Here is a 16,378-nt window from a genome sequence, read left to right as displayed (position 1 = left end):
AAGCAATATAACTGCACTCTCACTGTCTAAGAACAGAAAAAAAAAGGAAAGAATAAAAGAAAGAATGAGAGAAGGAAGGAAGGGAGGGAGGGAGGGTGGGAAAAAAGGGGAAGTAGATAGGGAGGTAGGTACAGAGGGAGGGAGAAAAGAAAGAAAAATAAAATTGCATTCTAGAAAATCCTTAAGGGACCCACAGGAAGGCAGGAAAAGAAAATAAGAACAAATAGTTGAGAAAGCATAAAAAACAAAAAATAGAGTGTAGTTACACTATAAAATATCAAAAATTACGTTAAATACAAATTATGTAAGTACGCCTATTAAAAGTCAGAGATTGTTAGAGTGAATTAAAAAACATGACCCAATAATATACTGTCCATAAGAATCTTATTTTAAATATAATGATATAAGTAGGGTAAAGCAAAAGAATGGAAAAAAAGATATATTGTGGCAATAGTAAACAAAGGAAAGCATGAGAGATTATATCAATATCAGATAAAGTAGATTTCAGAGCAAATAAAATTACCAGAGACAGAGAAAGAGATTACATAATGATTAAAAGGGTCAAGCCACCAAAGAGCAATTTTAAATGTATATACACCAGAAAACAGAGCTGCAAAATATGTGAAGCAAAACTGATAGAACTTTTATTAGAAGAGAGCATTGGGATGGTGAGAAGGCAAGCCAAAAAGTATAAGAAAATATTTTTCAATAAACATATTCAGTAAGAGACCCATATCTATCTATCTATCTATCTATCTATCCATCTATCTATCTATCTATCTATCTATCTATCTATCTATCTATCTATCTATCTATCCATCTATCCATCTATCTATCATCTATCTATCTACCATCTCTAAAAATAAAGAAGTAGAAAAATACAACCCAAAAGAAAAAAAAAAGGGAGGGCCAAAGACATGAACTGGAGATTACTAAAAATAATAATTATAATAAAAAAAGTCAAGCATTTGAAAAATTGCTTATGTTATCTATCCTACAGCAAATGCAATTTACAACCACAGTGTTTTAGTTAGCCAACGGGGTGCTGATGCAAAATACAAGGAATCTGTTGGCTTTTTTTTTTTTATTGACTTTGTAATAATATTACATTAAAAATATATATGTGAGGTCCCATTCAACCCCACCCCCCCACCTCACCTCTCCCCCCCCAACAACACTCGTTCCCATCATCATGACACATCCATTGGATTTGGTAAGTACATCTTTGGGCACCTCTGCACCTCATAGACAATGGTTCACATCATGGCCCATACTCTCCTCCATTCCATCCAGTGGGCCCTGTGAGGATTTACAATGTCCGGTGATTACCTCTGAAGCACCATCCAGGGCAGCTCCATGTCCCAAAGATGCCTCCACCTCTCATCTCTTCCTGCCTTTCTCCATACCCATCGTCCACCATGTCCACTTTTCCCAATCCAATGCCACCTCTTCTATGTGGACATTGGATTGGTTGTGTCCATTGCACCTCTATGTCAAGAGGAGGCTCAGATTCCACATGGATGCTGGATGCAATCCTCCCATTTTCAGTTGTAATCACTCTAGGCTCCATGGTGTGGTGGTTGTCCTTCTTCAACTTGTTGGCTTTTATAAAGGGTATTTATTTGGGATAAAAGCTTACAGTTACTAGGCCATGAAGCATAAGTTACTTCCCTCACCAAAGGTTGTTGCCTTGTGCTGGAACAAAATGGCTGCCAACATCTGCAAGGGTTCAGGTTTCTGGGGTTCCTCTCTTCTGGGGGCTTGTTTCGCTCTGGGCTCAGCTGCTCTGCTCTCTCCACAAGGCCAGTTATGAATTACTAGGTGAACTGCTCATCTCTCTTCCCAGGCCTCTGCCATATTTGCTTCTCTGTGTGTTTACTTCCTTGGCTCCAGCTCAAAACTCCAATGTCCCTTCTCTGTGTTTGGGTTTCTCTGTGAGTCCCTGCCCCTTTGGTCCTATTATGTGGCCCAATAAAAGCCTTAATCAGTATTTAATCAAGTAAAAGTGAAACCTCTGAATCCAATACAATCTAAGGGTATCATTAGGCTGGAACAACAGACCAGTTTACAAAATAATCAGTATTTCTTTTTGGAATTCATCAAAAATATCAAACTGCCACACAAAATATGACACAATAAGTTAAAAGAAAATAATCTTGCACTGTATGTTTAAGGTAGTGCTCTAATATTTTCATGTTACATAATCAACATGCAGGATGACAATATATAGCCATAATGCATTAAAACTAACACAAGAAACAAAAAAAACCCCACACACATATTGTCTGGGGTAAAGTTCTCATTTGACTCCTTAGCTGCATGGCACAAATGGATGAAGTGGGGGAGGTGGTGCATCATAGCTGCCCAATAAAGAACTCTTAATATTATGAGCGTAGTAATAATTAGGTTTTAAGATGAGACAGCATAAGAAAAACTAACAAATGAGATGAGAGATGTTAGCAAATGAAGCACAGTGCTAAAGAGGAAAGAGCATAAGATATTGACTAGAAGGACCATTGAGTGTCAGAGGAGTTCACTATAGCCTAGGAGACAGGAACTCATAACCATGGATCACAGAAAAGACATGTTGTTCCAAATTCCCAATATCCACTTCCCATGACGGTTGGAGATTCCAAAATGAGTATACAGAGAAAGATAAAATTTAGATTAACAACATTTGATGGCTTAAACTCTTAAGAATTATGTCAAGAATGGCTGAAATCTGATATCGAAATTTTACCAGAATTTACAGTGTTTGGGAGGGGATTAACTTTGTCTGGTTTTTATTTTTGTTTTGAGGTGTATGAATATAGTTTCACACAACTTTTAAAATATTTATAAGGAAAGTCTTTAGGTAGTCCAGGGTTTCTCAACATCAGCACTACTGAAATTTTAAAACAGATTCTTATTTGCTGCAGGATTGTACAGTGCAGTGTAATATATTTAGCAGCATCTCAGATCTCTACCCAATGGAAGCTAAGAGCACCCCCCAAAAAGCCAAGAGCACCCCCCAAAATTATGACAATTAAAAATGACTTAATGCATTGCCAAATATCCTATGAAAGACAAAATTTCCCCACAATTGGGAGCCACTAATTTAAGATGATTAATAAAATGCCTCCTGTCTCTTCTATCTTTATGTGCTTTTTTGTTGTTGCTGTTGTTTTTTAGAGTGGATTCCCTTGTACCATTAAATGGTGGCTAATAATTGAAATGTGAGTTGTATATCTCCATTTTGAGACACGGCAACCTGCTGGACAGTAGTCACAGAAAGAAGTATGGAAAGATTAATCCTAATATTTTTGTGACTAAAAAACCCCCAAAGTTTTATAATTGACAAGTAAAAATAAATATAATTGAATTTCGGTAGGTTTCAAGAGTATTTCCCCTACTTTAGGATTTTTGAAATTAATTAAATACTTTGGGGATTAATTTATGGACATTTCCTAGAAAAGAATTTTCTTACTAGTCACTAAAACTTGGCCGATCTAAATTGGTATTGAATTACTGGGTTGAGGATTTCCATATACACACAATTTTCAGTAGGTATATTTGTTGACCCAATGTGGTTTAAAAAAAAATGGTTAGAAAGGATTACTTGAAAGCTAAAATTAAGAAATTATATTATAAAGTCTAAAGACTAATAGTTTAAGGATTAGATTTGAGTGACTCTAGGTATTTCCTGAAATATTTAGAATGAGCCTTGATGTTGGAAAGTTATTGGACAGATTCAAAGGAAAATAGAGAATAAAAACACCGAAAGAGCAAACAGTCAATTTGTCAGGTTGACTAATTCAATTAAAAACTGTATATAAATAGTGTAGAATTCAAGATTCAAAAAATAATTTTTAAGCTTTATTTTCAAATCACAGAATAAAAATGCATAAATCACTAGGTTTCTGAAACATTCCATTATAAAAGACGAAAGTTAAACATAAGTGGTTCTTTAAAGCACTCTCAATAGTTTCTCATATTTCACAAATAAGAAATAGAGTAAACTCAAACGTTAATGTCAACACTCTGGGCAGCAAATGAAAGTACACACTTTATTTTCTGAATATGTAAGAAGTCTCATTTTTCAAAACTCAGCTAAAATGCTAGTGTGCTCTATAGAGTTGTCCCTGATGTCCCTAATCAGAATTGTTTCTTTATTTGAACTTGCAACAACTCATTGCCTATGCTTCTACTGTGGCATTAGTTTATTCTTCCAGAGTTATGTGGAATGAGTTGCCCTGCCTTTCTCCCTCTAAGTATATGAATTTTGTGGGTTCAGGAACTACACATGTTCCTTTTATGGCCTTTATGCCATTTGACACAGATATAGCCTGGAGTAGAAAATGTCTAAATATCTACTGAATGCATCACTTCTAGTTTGAAAGCCTTAGGTGACTAATACATACATTTTAAGAATACGATTTTGTTTTAATATGTGTATATCTCTATATCCATGCAACCTTATTCAATTGTATGAGTGAGATTGTAAACAAAAATAAACTGTGGTTAAATCCAAAAACACTTAGATATGGACGTGGGTCAAGGGAAATTTTGCTATTGTAGAGTCGTAGATGGTCAGAGCAAATGTAGAGTAGAGTTTCTATACTGCAACTTCTTAGCTTTATAGAGAAATAAGGAGAGGTCTAGTTATATATTCAAAATGTCAGACCTAATTTAAGGCAAAGCCAATGCCAGATTACATATATCTTTCCCTACACCTTACTGCCTATAGGTAAAAATTTAATCCACACACACCAATTGTGGTGAAATAGTAGTTCTAGTAAATAAGTACCTTCCATAACAATAGAGCAAAAATTTTAACTGATGTGTTTTCACATCAGTATTCACAATTTTAATACCATTTTATAAAGGTGGGATATTAAAAAAAAAACTATCATAGAATGCCTTCAAAAAAGTGATTTAAGAATTTTTAAAACAATGCTGCTTGAATGAAAAACTCCTTTTTGGGATATTAATCAATATTGACTTTTAGAGCACTACTACTCATTGGCACATCTCCTTTTGGCTAGAGTAAACATGACAAAGAGAGACTTCTATCAAGCAGAATAATCTAAGTATTTATTATAACTAAGTTTTCTGTATAAAATTAATTGAAAAGTAATTATAAGAATATATTATCTAGACAAAATTGTTTTACTTGAAATATTTTATTTAATCCTTATGTTATTTCAAAGAACAAAGATAATATAGATTTATCTTATTTATAAAAGAAAACTGAGCTATCTAAATTTAGATGAGAACTAAATTTAATAAGTTTTAGGTGTAGACTTGATTAATTTAAAAAGATAGTAATAAAACCATTCGAGAACTACAAAGCATAATAATATTCCCCCTGGTATTTTGGGCACATGTAATTACTACAGAACATTAAATTGGGAAAATAGAAATAGAGCATTTAATCTACAAGAATAATTGCAACACCTGCACAGAGCAGACTGCTCTGCATTTGAAGAATATTAAAAGATTGGCTTTGTTCAGCTATTATCATTACAGATTGTCTTTTAAATAGAAAGGCTATGGAATAACTCTATCCATTTGATATTATTGATGAATTCCAAAAAGAAATATTGGATTATGTTTGTAAACTGGTCTTTTCCTCCAGGCATATTAGAGTGTATTGGATACAGTGGTTTTACATTTACTTTATGAAATAATAATTAAGGCTTTAATTGGGCCATGTCAGTAGGATGTTGAGTCCCTGCCCCTTGGTGGGTGGGAGCTCTCAGAGAAACTGCAGCACAGAGAAGGGAGTTCAGAGTCTTGAGCTGGAGCCCTGCAAAGTAAGCACATAGAGGAGCTTGGTTGTGAGGAAAGAGAGAAGACCCCAGGAAGAGAAACAAGCCATTCACCTAATAGTCTACAGCTGGATTATGGAGGTAACAGAGTAGGTGAGCCTGGACAGAGGCAAGCCCAGGGAAGAGAGGAACCAGGAAGCCTGAACCCTTGCAGACATCGACAGCCATCTTGCTCTAACACATGGCAATAGATTTTGGTGAGGGAGGTAAGCTTACACTTCATGACCTGGTAACAGTAAACTTCTACCCCAAATAAATACCTTTTATATAAACAAACCCACATCTGATATTTTGCATCAGCATCCCTTTGACTGACTAATATGAAGTCTATATATTAATGGCTTAAAATTAAATTTGATTAATCTAAATGATTGGGAAGAACCTTGCTAACCTCATGAGTAGAAATTCACAATTGATTTTCATTTAGAAATGCATTGTGGGCTAAATTTGATAAATATTTCTTGAAAATTGTTAATCAGCTCTGATTTACTTTCTGATGAATAGTTTCAAGATATATACTTTTCAATAAAAAACATTTATAACTTATGTAAATTATTTTGTCCCCTCTCCTGCATATTTTAATTGTGCAGATATCTTGTATTGTGTATCAAGTGATTGTATTCATCTCTTCTAATTACTAGAAATTCTTTTAATGTTATGTACAGTAATTCCCAGGACAGTCAGTGAAAGACAAAGAACCATCCTGAGTCCTTCAGAATGCAGTACTATACAGAAAACATAAGCTACAAACACTATATTGGCCAGAACTTGAAGTTAAGTATGTCTGCTATTACTGAGGAGAAAAGTTGTGGGTAACAGAAACACAGAATTTCCTCCAATTAAAAGTGTTTATATAAATGGAAGTAGAAACAGTATAATTAGAACAAAGATCTGAGGATTCTATATTTCTGGGGATGAGGTTTTTTCCCCCATATATATATAAAAGAACATATTCAAAACCCAGAAAGAATCTTAATAACGTTTCCTGCAATGCAAATATAGAGGAAATAGCAAAGAACTTTGGCCAGTTCAATTTTTCTAAATTCTGTATTTTTAAAAATCTGGCTACCTTTTGAGAAGCACTATGGTACCTTGGTTAAAACTGTGACCTTGGAACCATATTACATGGTTTTTGAAGGCCAGCCTCACTGCCTAAATAATGTTTGCCTTTGAGAAGTTACTTAACTGTTCCTCTTCCATTTACTTTTCTTTAAAATGGAAATACTAATATTTTCTAACTCATAAGGTTGTTGGGAATGATTTAAGAGGTTAATGTATATAGTGCCTCACATTCTGGCTCATAGTAAATGCTTAAACAATGTTAGCCATTACTATTACCTAAACAGAATGGGCACATTCTACTATTCTGAGTATTTTTTAATCATAAAATTTCAGAATTATAAGCTTTTTTGTAATAAACCTAAAGATGATCATTTTGAAATGTTAGCATTACTAATATTCGATATACTTCAATCTAATAACTTGAGAACAAATATGTTTAAAATTAAAATTGAGATTTTTAAAAACTCAGTTGTTTCATGTGGATAAACTAGAGTTAGGTAGGTCAACATTTTTCAGAACAGAGGGTTATGATGTTCTTGGAGATTACAGTATATTTCTGTGCAGTTAGGAAAATGTAAATTCATGCCCTACTGAATACATATTGACTTCTTCCATAAAGGTTAACTCTATTTCAATATTGACATTGTTTTATTTCTCCATATTTGCTATGAATTTGAGAAACTGCCAACAAAAATATGCTGAAATAAAATTCTAAAGTTAAGAGAGAAACATGTTCATAGTGCCACTTTGCAAAGATAATGGATTTAAGAAATGTGCTGATGAAATTAAAGAGAAAAAGGGAAAAGAAATAAAGGTAAATGAACATTGAGGTAGATGTATTAGTCAGCCAAAGGGGTGCTGATGCAAAATACTAGAAATCTGTTGACTTTTATAAAGGGTATTATTTGGGGGTAGAAATACAGTTACCAGGCCATAAGGCCTTCACCAGTCTTCTGCCACATGTTGGAGCAAGATGACTGCCACCATCTGCATGGGCTCAGGCTTCCTGGGTTTTCTCTTCGCCGGGCTTGCCTCTCTCTGGACTCAGCTGCTCATTCTCTGGTCTCTGCAGCTGCAAACTATCGGGCAAACAGCTTGTCTCTTTTCTCAGGCCTCATGACCAAGTTCTCTGTGTGCTTACTTCCTGAGGGGCTTCAACTCAACACTCCAAATTCCCTTCTCTGCAGTGCAGTTTTTCCACCAAAGGGGTGGAGACTCAACGTCCTACTGTAGTGGCACAATCAAAGTCTTAATCATTTAATCTAAAAGTGAAACCTCTGAATATGAAGAACAATAAGGACAGTGTGTCTACAGCAGCAACAGTAAAGAGAAGGATGCGAAATGAGGGTGAGGAATTTGAATTTCATTCTAGGTGAGAAGGGAAGCCATGGGAGGAATTTAAACAGGACAGTAAGATGATTTAAATCACTCTGGCCCTTGCATCGATGTGGCAGAGATGGCTAATTATTGACCAAAATCCATATTTTATTATTCCTGAGTGCACAGTTAGAATATATTTCCCACCCTGTAAGTCACTGGGTATGATCATGTAGCTGAGATTTAGCCAATAGAATGTGACTGGAAATGATGCATAGCTGGCTCATAAAAATTTCCCATGTGTGTTCATTTAACTTCTCGCTGACAGGAATGGAAGCAAGGCTCAGATGAACCTTAGTAACTCCAGAATTGATGATGGAAGAGATATCCTCAGCCAAAGTCTCTGAATGAGTGCGTGCATTAGTTCTCTGCCCACCCAACCTTCCTAAACACAAACCAATCACACACGCAATACCACCACCATGATAATCTAGTAAAAAATATCCCTGGTTGTTTCATGGAAAAGATCTGAAGTTCTTTTGTTTGAGTAATTATTTATATGTATAGGTTTATTTATGGAACCTAGTCTACAATATCGAATACAGTGTATATAAGTTTAAAAGAGTGTCTGGAATAGAAGATCTCTGAAGAGGCTTTTTTTTTTTTTTTTAATCTACTGGAAGAAATATGGTGAATGTGTCAAAATATCCAAAATAAAGAGACAGGAGAAACTGTCTCTTTAATTTCAAACCTATTAAGGGACGTTTCATGGGACCATGGGACAAGTCAAAGCTTTGAAATATTTTCTCTGTAATGATGACTGACTCATGCCTGAGGAAACCAAAACCTGTTTGGAAATATGTAGAGGTGGCTGCCTTCAGATTATGTTCTCACAGAGTTTACTAGTAAACATGTGATTCACACAGGGAAGAAAAGGCATCACAAGATCATTTTAGGCTCTTTTCAGTAAGCTACCTGGAGGAGAGAGAAAACTTCAGAAGAAAGGGGCTGGAGGTTCAGCACAGGATACTCAGGGTATGAGGTTGGAACCATAACGCTCTGGCTAGAAGAGAGATACATTTGTGTGGATCAAGAGAGAGGTGTCCAGTGATGATACATCCCACATAGGGAAAAAGAAGGCTTTAAACAGAGATCTCCTCATCCCATCTCAATACAGGGGAGTGGGTCAGTACTTGACTACCAAGTGCTGGGTCTGGGGTTGGAGAATAGACAGGAAGAAGAAGAAGTTAACACTACTCCACTCCCCATTCCCACGGCAGGTCTCCAGCCCAAAATGAACTCAAGCTGGGCACAGGAGAATATTTTGCATTAAATCAAGTTTGGAATTTCATTATTATTTTGAATCATGCATTCAAAAACATTGAACTAAAATTGTATTTATCATTTGAATGCCCTGTAGGACCCTATATTTAAGAAAGAGCTGCTGGGTCAAGGGTCTGCCTGCCATTTCTTCTGGAAGCAGGAAAAGATTAAGCCACTTGATAAAATTTAAAGAAGTTATAGGACATTACATTAAAGTCATTGTGATCATGTCAGGAGCCATGCTATATTATTTACTTTAAAGTGTTCTCTCTTTTATTATTTTTATTTTTAATTTTTTTTTGAATGCTCAAAGCAATTTATTTGCTTGCTTAATTCCAAGCTGCCAAAACCACCAAACCTGCAATAAGCATGTAAAAGGCACACAATACCTTCAAGGTAGAGGATATCAGAGTCTGGAAAGTCCATTGCCCTGAGGGCTAAAAGAATGCTACCCTTGGGAAGTGGACTTGGCCCAGTGGATAGGGTGTCCGCCTACCACATGGGAGGTACACGGTTCAAACCCTGGGCCTCCTTGACCCACGTGGAGGTAGCCCATGTGCAGTGCTGATGCGTGCAAGGAGTGCCCTGCCACGCAGGGGTGTCCCCCGCATAGGGGAGCCCCACGCCCAAGGAGTGCACCCTGTAAGGAGAGCCGCCCAGCGCGAAAGAGAGTGCAGCCTGCCCAAGAATGGTGGCGCACACCCGCAGAGCTGACACAAGATGACGCAACAAAAAAAGACACAGATTCCCGTGCCACTGACAACAACAGAAGCAGACAAAAAGAGGAACACGCAGCAAATGGACACAGAGTCCAGACACAGAGAACAGACAACTGGGGGGGAGGGGAGAGAAAGAAATAAAATAAATTTTTAAAAAGAAAAAAAAAGAAGGCTACCTTTAACAAGAGGTCTCGGGAGTCAGGTCCCAGGCAGCATTCGGTGCAGATACAAAGCCCGTTGTGGAGGGATCTGGTCACAGTGCAGCAGTGAGAGCCAGAGTCATTGAAGCTGGGAGTCACAGTGACCAGGTGTCACTCGGCCTCCACCTGATGCTCACCAAAGTGACGTTTGCTCTGGGGGTTCTCTTCTAAAAAGTGTTTTCTAGAGTTTTATTCCTATCTTCACCTTATGCTCTTATTCTGTGCACGGGCTTTCTCAAATTGTTATGGGACTTCCATGCATGAAAGATGCTTGTGCTTACTCAGAAAACCTGATCTATGGATTCTGATTTAAAATAACAGAAAATGAGAATTACAGAAATGAGACCTGGGGCTCTATTTCCCCTGTGTACATGACACAGTTAATATAAGATACTGCAGAAGTCTACAAAATCAGAAGCCTTGAAAATAATTTCTTTGATATAATAAAGAAAACTATTTTTCCTTAACAGAATTCCTTGGCTTCCATGGGCAGAAATCATGTGTCTCACATTATTGCGGTAGTTTTTCTCCACAGTTTAATCTATAAACTTTTAGCCAGGGTACTTTTCATAAGCTTATATGCAAATTTGATTTTATGAATTATGTGACTGCTACTGCTGAGAAGGCTCATTAGCAATAAAATACAACTATGAAATGTGCAGTTCAGATAAGGTAAAGACATAGAAAGAAAGTATAGATTTGAAAAATAAATTGTTTGGGCTATGTTTCTGTTAGGTCACTCATATCAAAGTTGGAAACTGTCCTTTGAAAGGATACAAATGAAAATTTCTAGATTGAGTGGGGAGTATCAGCTCATTTTTGAGTGTACATTTTGATGCAGATTAAATTAGGCCTTTACAGAGGGAGCATGAACAACTCAAGCATTTTATGCTGGACATTTTGCACAGGGGTCCAACAGAGTTCCAGATGATCCCATGGTGCAAACTGGATTCACATCATTTTTTTTCTATTAAGTTCCTGTCCTTGACAGAATAGTGGAAAAAACGCATTATATCTATGACTCATAAGGATAGGATACAATTATTTAATCTCATAATCATTATTGCAGTATTTTCCATGGCTACATGAAAAAACAGGTATTTAAAAAAGCAAAGAAAAAACACCTCAAATAATGAAACAAATATTGTTAACTTTATACAGCTTCTCACATTCTTTTTTTTTTTTCCTTTTTCTTTCTTTTCTTTTCTTTTTGTTTAATTTGAGAATGGAAGAGAACAGAATCTGATTACTTACAGACAGGGGTTAAAAGAAGTCCAGTTTCACCAATTTTAAATAGGAAGGTCAGATATTTCCACCTGTGACTCCTGTCTTTTTATTCACTCCCTAATATTTTTCCTTTGTATTTCTATCTTGCTTGCACAATTGAAAATTCCTCTGAATGTAGAAGTTAGGAATTTAGTCATTGACTTTTCTCCAGTATTATTTATATTTGCTGAGTCCTTACTAGATGGTATTTGCCCAGTAAAAGTCTGCTAAATTGGACAATTGAAACCAATACCACATTTCATTAATGATAAAAATATTTTTTTCACATTTTAACATTTGTGAAATCAGGATGCTTCTTGCATTCAGTGGTCTATTACAGTTGTTATCAGCTAGGAAGCAGTGATTACCTGGCTTGGAAAAAAAAAATCATAGAGACATTTTCTTCGTAATTCTGAATTATAAGTATTCTACAATATTGCACAGAAAAATAAGGTCATGAAAGTCTCTGAGATGAAAAGTGATTTAAAAGTTGGACCCTGAGTGTGCAAAATGTTTAGGAATATGCTAACTAATTTATTTTGCTTTTATTTCCCAATATGTTTGTGGTAATATATGTTTCAAAAGAAAACCTAAGTATAAATGAATCTAAAAGAACTCTTCCAATAAGTAGTAAGAAATAAGATTCCATGTCATAAGGAAACACTGTGCTATGGTTTAATTGGCAGCATATTTTATTTTCAAAGTATATAAAACAATGGTACATCTTGCATTGCACGGTTTCAAATTGTATGGCAGATAGTGTGCTACTCATTGTATTTTAAGTTATACTATATTGCAGTATTTTGAAAAAATAGACTGCATTTTATAATACAATTTGATCAAGTGTATATTTTTGACAGTTTGGACATTAACAGGTAACTATCATCACAAAAACCTATATTCTAAATTCACTATACTATAATGACAAAATCACAAATGATAATCTTCTAATATTCTCCCATCATAATTCCCTGTCATGAAAGATTTTCATTTGTGTGCTACCAGCACTCTCTTGGGCATATGGATGACTATTTTAACTTTAGAGTCATTAGGGTCCATCTTCAACTTTTAATCCAGAACCATGCCTGTGAAGTTAGGCATACAGAAGCATATGCTCTCTTTACAGAGAAACCTCACATCCTGTGAAACAGAGGGAGAGTGTCTACTCTACTTGTAGCACAGGTACAACCATCATCTAGCAGCCACACCAGAACATCAGTGCTACTATTGACTTAGTATCCATATTTTGTGTCAATTCCTCAAATAAACTACGCCCTTTTCTCTCTCTCAGATTTTTTCGTGTCTTCTTCCAATCTCTGTCAAACCCCTATCCAGACTAAATAGTACCAATGACATTTGATATCCCCTAGTAACTTTATATCTTTGTTTTGCTATTTTTATATCTTTGTTTTGCTTACCAAAAACCTATTGTATGGCTATTAATTTATTTATTTTATTTTCACTAACTGAGAATTGCGGTCACCCCTCGGGCTGAAGTGTGGTTTGCTGGCCTGGCGAGGGGCGGCGGCCGCGGTAGGCCTATTCCAAACCGCTGCCCCCATAATAGGGTGGTTGGTCGGGCCCACCGCCACCCCTGAAGGAAGCTCGGCATGGGCGCAGAGTGCCCTCGGGTCTCCCCTTCTCAGCAGCCATGCTTCCGCGGCCGCCCCTCCTCCCGGATGGCGCCACACGATGCCTTGTGGGGCGGCACCCTTCTTCTTTCTCCCTGCGCAGGCGCAGGGCGGAAAAATCCAGTCTGCCCTTTTCCCTCCGCCCGACAGCAGCAACAGCCAGGCGTGGGTGGAAAAATCCAGTCTGCTCTTTTCCCTCCCCCCAACAGCAGCAACAGCCAGGCGTGGGTGGGAAACTCCAGTCTGCCCCCCACCCCAGCAACAGCAGCCACCAATCACTAAAGCCTGCCACTTCCCCCAGCAACAGCAACAGCCAATCCCTAATCACCACCCCTCCCCCGTCCAGTACCGCCCACTGACCTTTCTCTGGCAACCAATCAGAACAGGGCATGGCTTCGACCAATCAGCCTTCCCCAGCCCCTATAAAACTGTTGCCTCTCCCTCAATAAAGTGGACTTGGGTGTTTACCTTGTCTCTGCGGTAGTTCTTCTGCCGTGCGCCCTCCAGTCCTGAGAGCCCCCGACAAGGGCCTGGCCTCCCTTGTCCCCAGTTCGTCGCCTGCTTCTCCGGGTGACCCCTTCATCACCGGCTTTGCCGGGCGACCCCGTCAGCCGAACCGCGCAACCCCTGTGAGACCGACCCCTCATCTGCTGCCGGACCGACCGCTCGTCCCAAGTGGGACCGACCCCTCGTCCTAAGCTGGACCGACCCCTCGTCCGCAGCCAGACCCCACCTCTACCGACCGAGCAAACCGTCGCAGAGAATAGAATCCTTGAGGACAGGGCAATGTTTTATAGATCTCTGCATATTCCCATAATTTAAAGGCCTATTTACAATACAGGTTCAATAAATATTTATTAAACATTTAATTGGTAAATTTATTATATTCCTAAACTAATATGTAAACTCTTTGCAACATATTATGCTCTATCCCTCATGTACAGTTTTACCAATTTTTCTAAGAATAAATTAAGAAAAATACCCAATGGTATCACTAGGAACAGATAATTAAAACTATTAATGCATATATAAAGTATTGTTATTAAGATTTAGGGTTTTTAGTTTCAATTTACAATTAGGTATCGTCACATTGATTATAAGCAATTTTCAATATGTGCTATATAAATTTTTTTTTGAGAAAATAGTTTTCTATAAAAAATAATTTGCTTTTAGTTATCCTGACTAACCTGGAAATCTATGTTGTAATGTTCTTTAAGCAAACTTACCTCTTACTATGATGTTGGTAGACTTTTTTGCAGGGTTTCCCACATTGTTATTGGCGATGCAACTGTAAGTGCCAGCATCATCTGAGGTGATGGCAGGTATAGTTAAAGTTCCTCCATTCATAACAGTCTTTTCAGGCAGAGGGCCAAATGACCTGACCCAAGTGAGAGAGGGTACAGGCTCCCCTCCTGTTGTAACACATACTAATGTTATGGCCTCTCCAGGATTTACAACTATAGGATCATCCACCAAGAGTTTAATTGACGGAGATGCTAAAAGACATAAACAAAAGAACATGCACCTGTTTAGATATGCTATCACCATATTTCAACAGCATGCTTTATATTTACTCATTCAAACAATTAAAGTGAAATTTTATTCTCTTTTGCCAAAAGCAAACTCTATTACTCAAATTTAAACAAGATTTAATGGGGAATTAAAATTTATGTTTCCCTTGATTATTGTTCCAAAATTCAAATAACAAGAAGATTACAGTTTTAAAACAAAATGTTCTTTTCTTTTAGTGTTGAAGATCACTATATATTTTCATTATTCCCAGTAAAGATTTTGCAGCTGTTTAATTCTTGTGCTTTCAAGGTAAAGATGATCAATTATTTAATTTTTAGAACATTCTAAAGAGAAATGATAAATTTTTCTGAACTGAACACAACAGAGTGAGAGATGAAGGCATGGCTTAGTCCAGTCTCACACCATGTTGTGTATTTGTTTTTCTCTTCTTGAAAGGAAAAACAGGAAGATTTAATTCTAACGCAGTCCCCATACCTCATCCCTATCCTCTCCAATCATAAAGGTCTAGAAAGTGAGTGCTTATACACACTGCTTTGAAACTTAGAAATAAATAAAAAATAAATAAGAGATCAAGCATAGCTATCAAACTATGCCTGTCACCCGCTAATGGTTTGGGTTATAATAATCCCCCCATTGAAAATAAGTCCTTTACAATCTTTACATTGAAAAATACAAAGATAAACATCCATTCAATAAAAATGCTGTTAAAGATTTTTCCTCAAACACTCACAACGAAACTTCACAAAATCTCTTGTTCACATACAACACTTTTTATTTTCTCTGCTTATACTGCAGAGTCAGCCTAAATAATACATTCCTAAATAAAAAAAGAGGGGATGCATTATAATGGTGTTTGAGTTCAAACATTCAAAAATATTTTATGTCAAGTTGGAAGTGAATTTTATGAAATCATTCCACATTAGAAACACTTAAAGTGTTAAATTGTAGGGTGTGATTTTTTTAGATATTAACTTTAGCTTAGAGTTGGAGAGTGTTTTTCTCAGAATAAAAGCTAAACATCTTCCATGGTTCAGTATTGTCTACCTTGTTTTGTATTGTTTGTTTTTTTAAAAGCCATTGGAGAGCAAAGAAACAATTCCATATTCTGATTCTGCAGGAAAGTCATGATTTTTTAGATGATCTTTTTAATCATCTAATTACATATTGACCATTCTGATATTGTCTTAAATAATATGGAATTTTCCAAATTGTCTTAACATTAGCATTTGTGAGGTATTAACATCATTAAATTATAAAGATTTATAAAAACCTTCTGTGATTGCACGTAATAAAAATAATATTCATAAAATACTACAATTTGATAGACAAGAAGTATCAGCTTTTTATATGTTCTTAAACTGCTGGAACATATTAGTAATCTGAAAATAATTTGAATTATATCTAAATATATCATCAATATATATATTTGATATATATCAATTATTAATATATCATAATGGAAAGGTAAAAAATATGCAAAAACAGCCCTATTTGAAGTAAACAAGTATTAGTTAAAA

General features: G+C 36.4%; 1 protein-coding gene across 1 annotated transcript in view; it reads right to left on the bottom strand.

Annotated features, from left to right (window-relative positions):
• The window catches only part of MDGA2 (MAM domain containing glycosylphosphatidylinositol anchor 2), a 1,021,793-nt gene that overhangs the window by 308,007 nt on the left and 697,408 nt on the right, over positions 1–16,378 (bottom strand). Inside the window, exon 6 of the mRNA XM_004454777.4 lies at positions 14,555–14,824. Coding sequence (XP_004454834.2) covers positions 14,555–14,824 — 270 coding nt within the window. The remainder of the gene's footprint in view (positions 1–14,554; positions 14,825–16,378) is intronic.

Source organism: Dasypus novemcinctus, chromosome 3, assembly GCF_030445035.2.
Source record: "Dasypus novemcinctus isolate mDasNov1 chromosome 3, mDasNov1.1.hap2, whole genome shotgun sequence".
NCBI classification, from domain to species: domain Eukaryota; kingdom Metazoa; phylum Chordata; class Mammalia; order Cingulata; family Dasypodidae; genus Dasypus; species Dasypus novemcinctus.
This window is presented reverse-complemented; position numbering and strand designations above follow the sequence as displayed.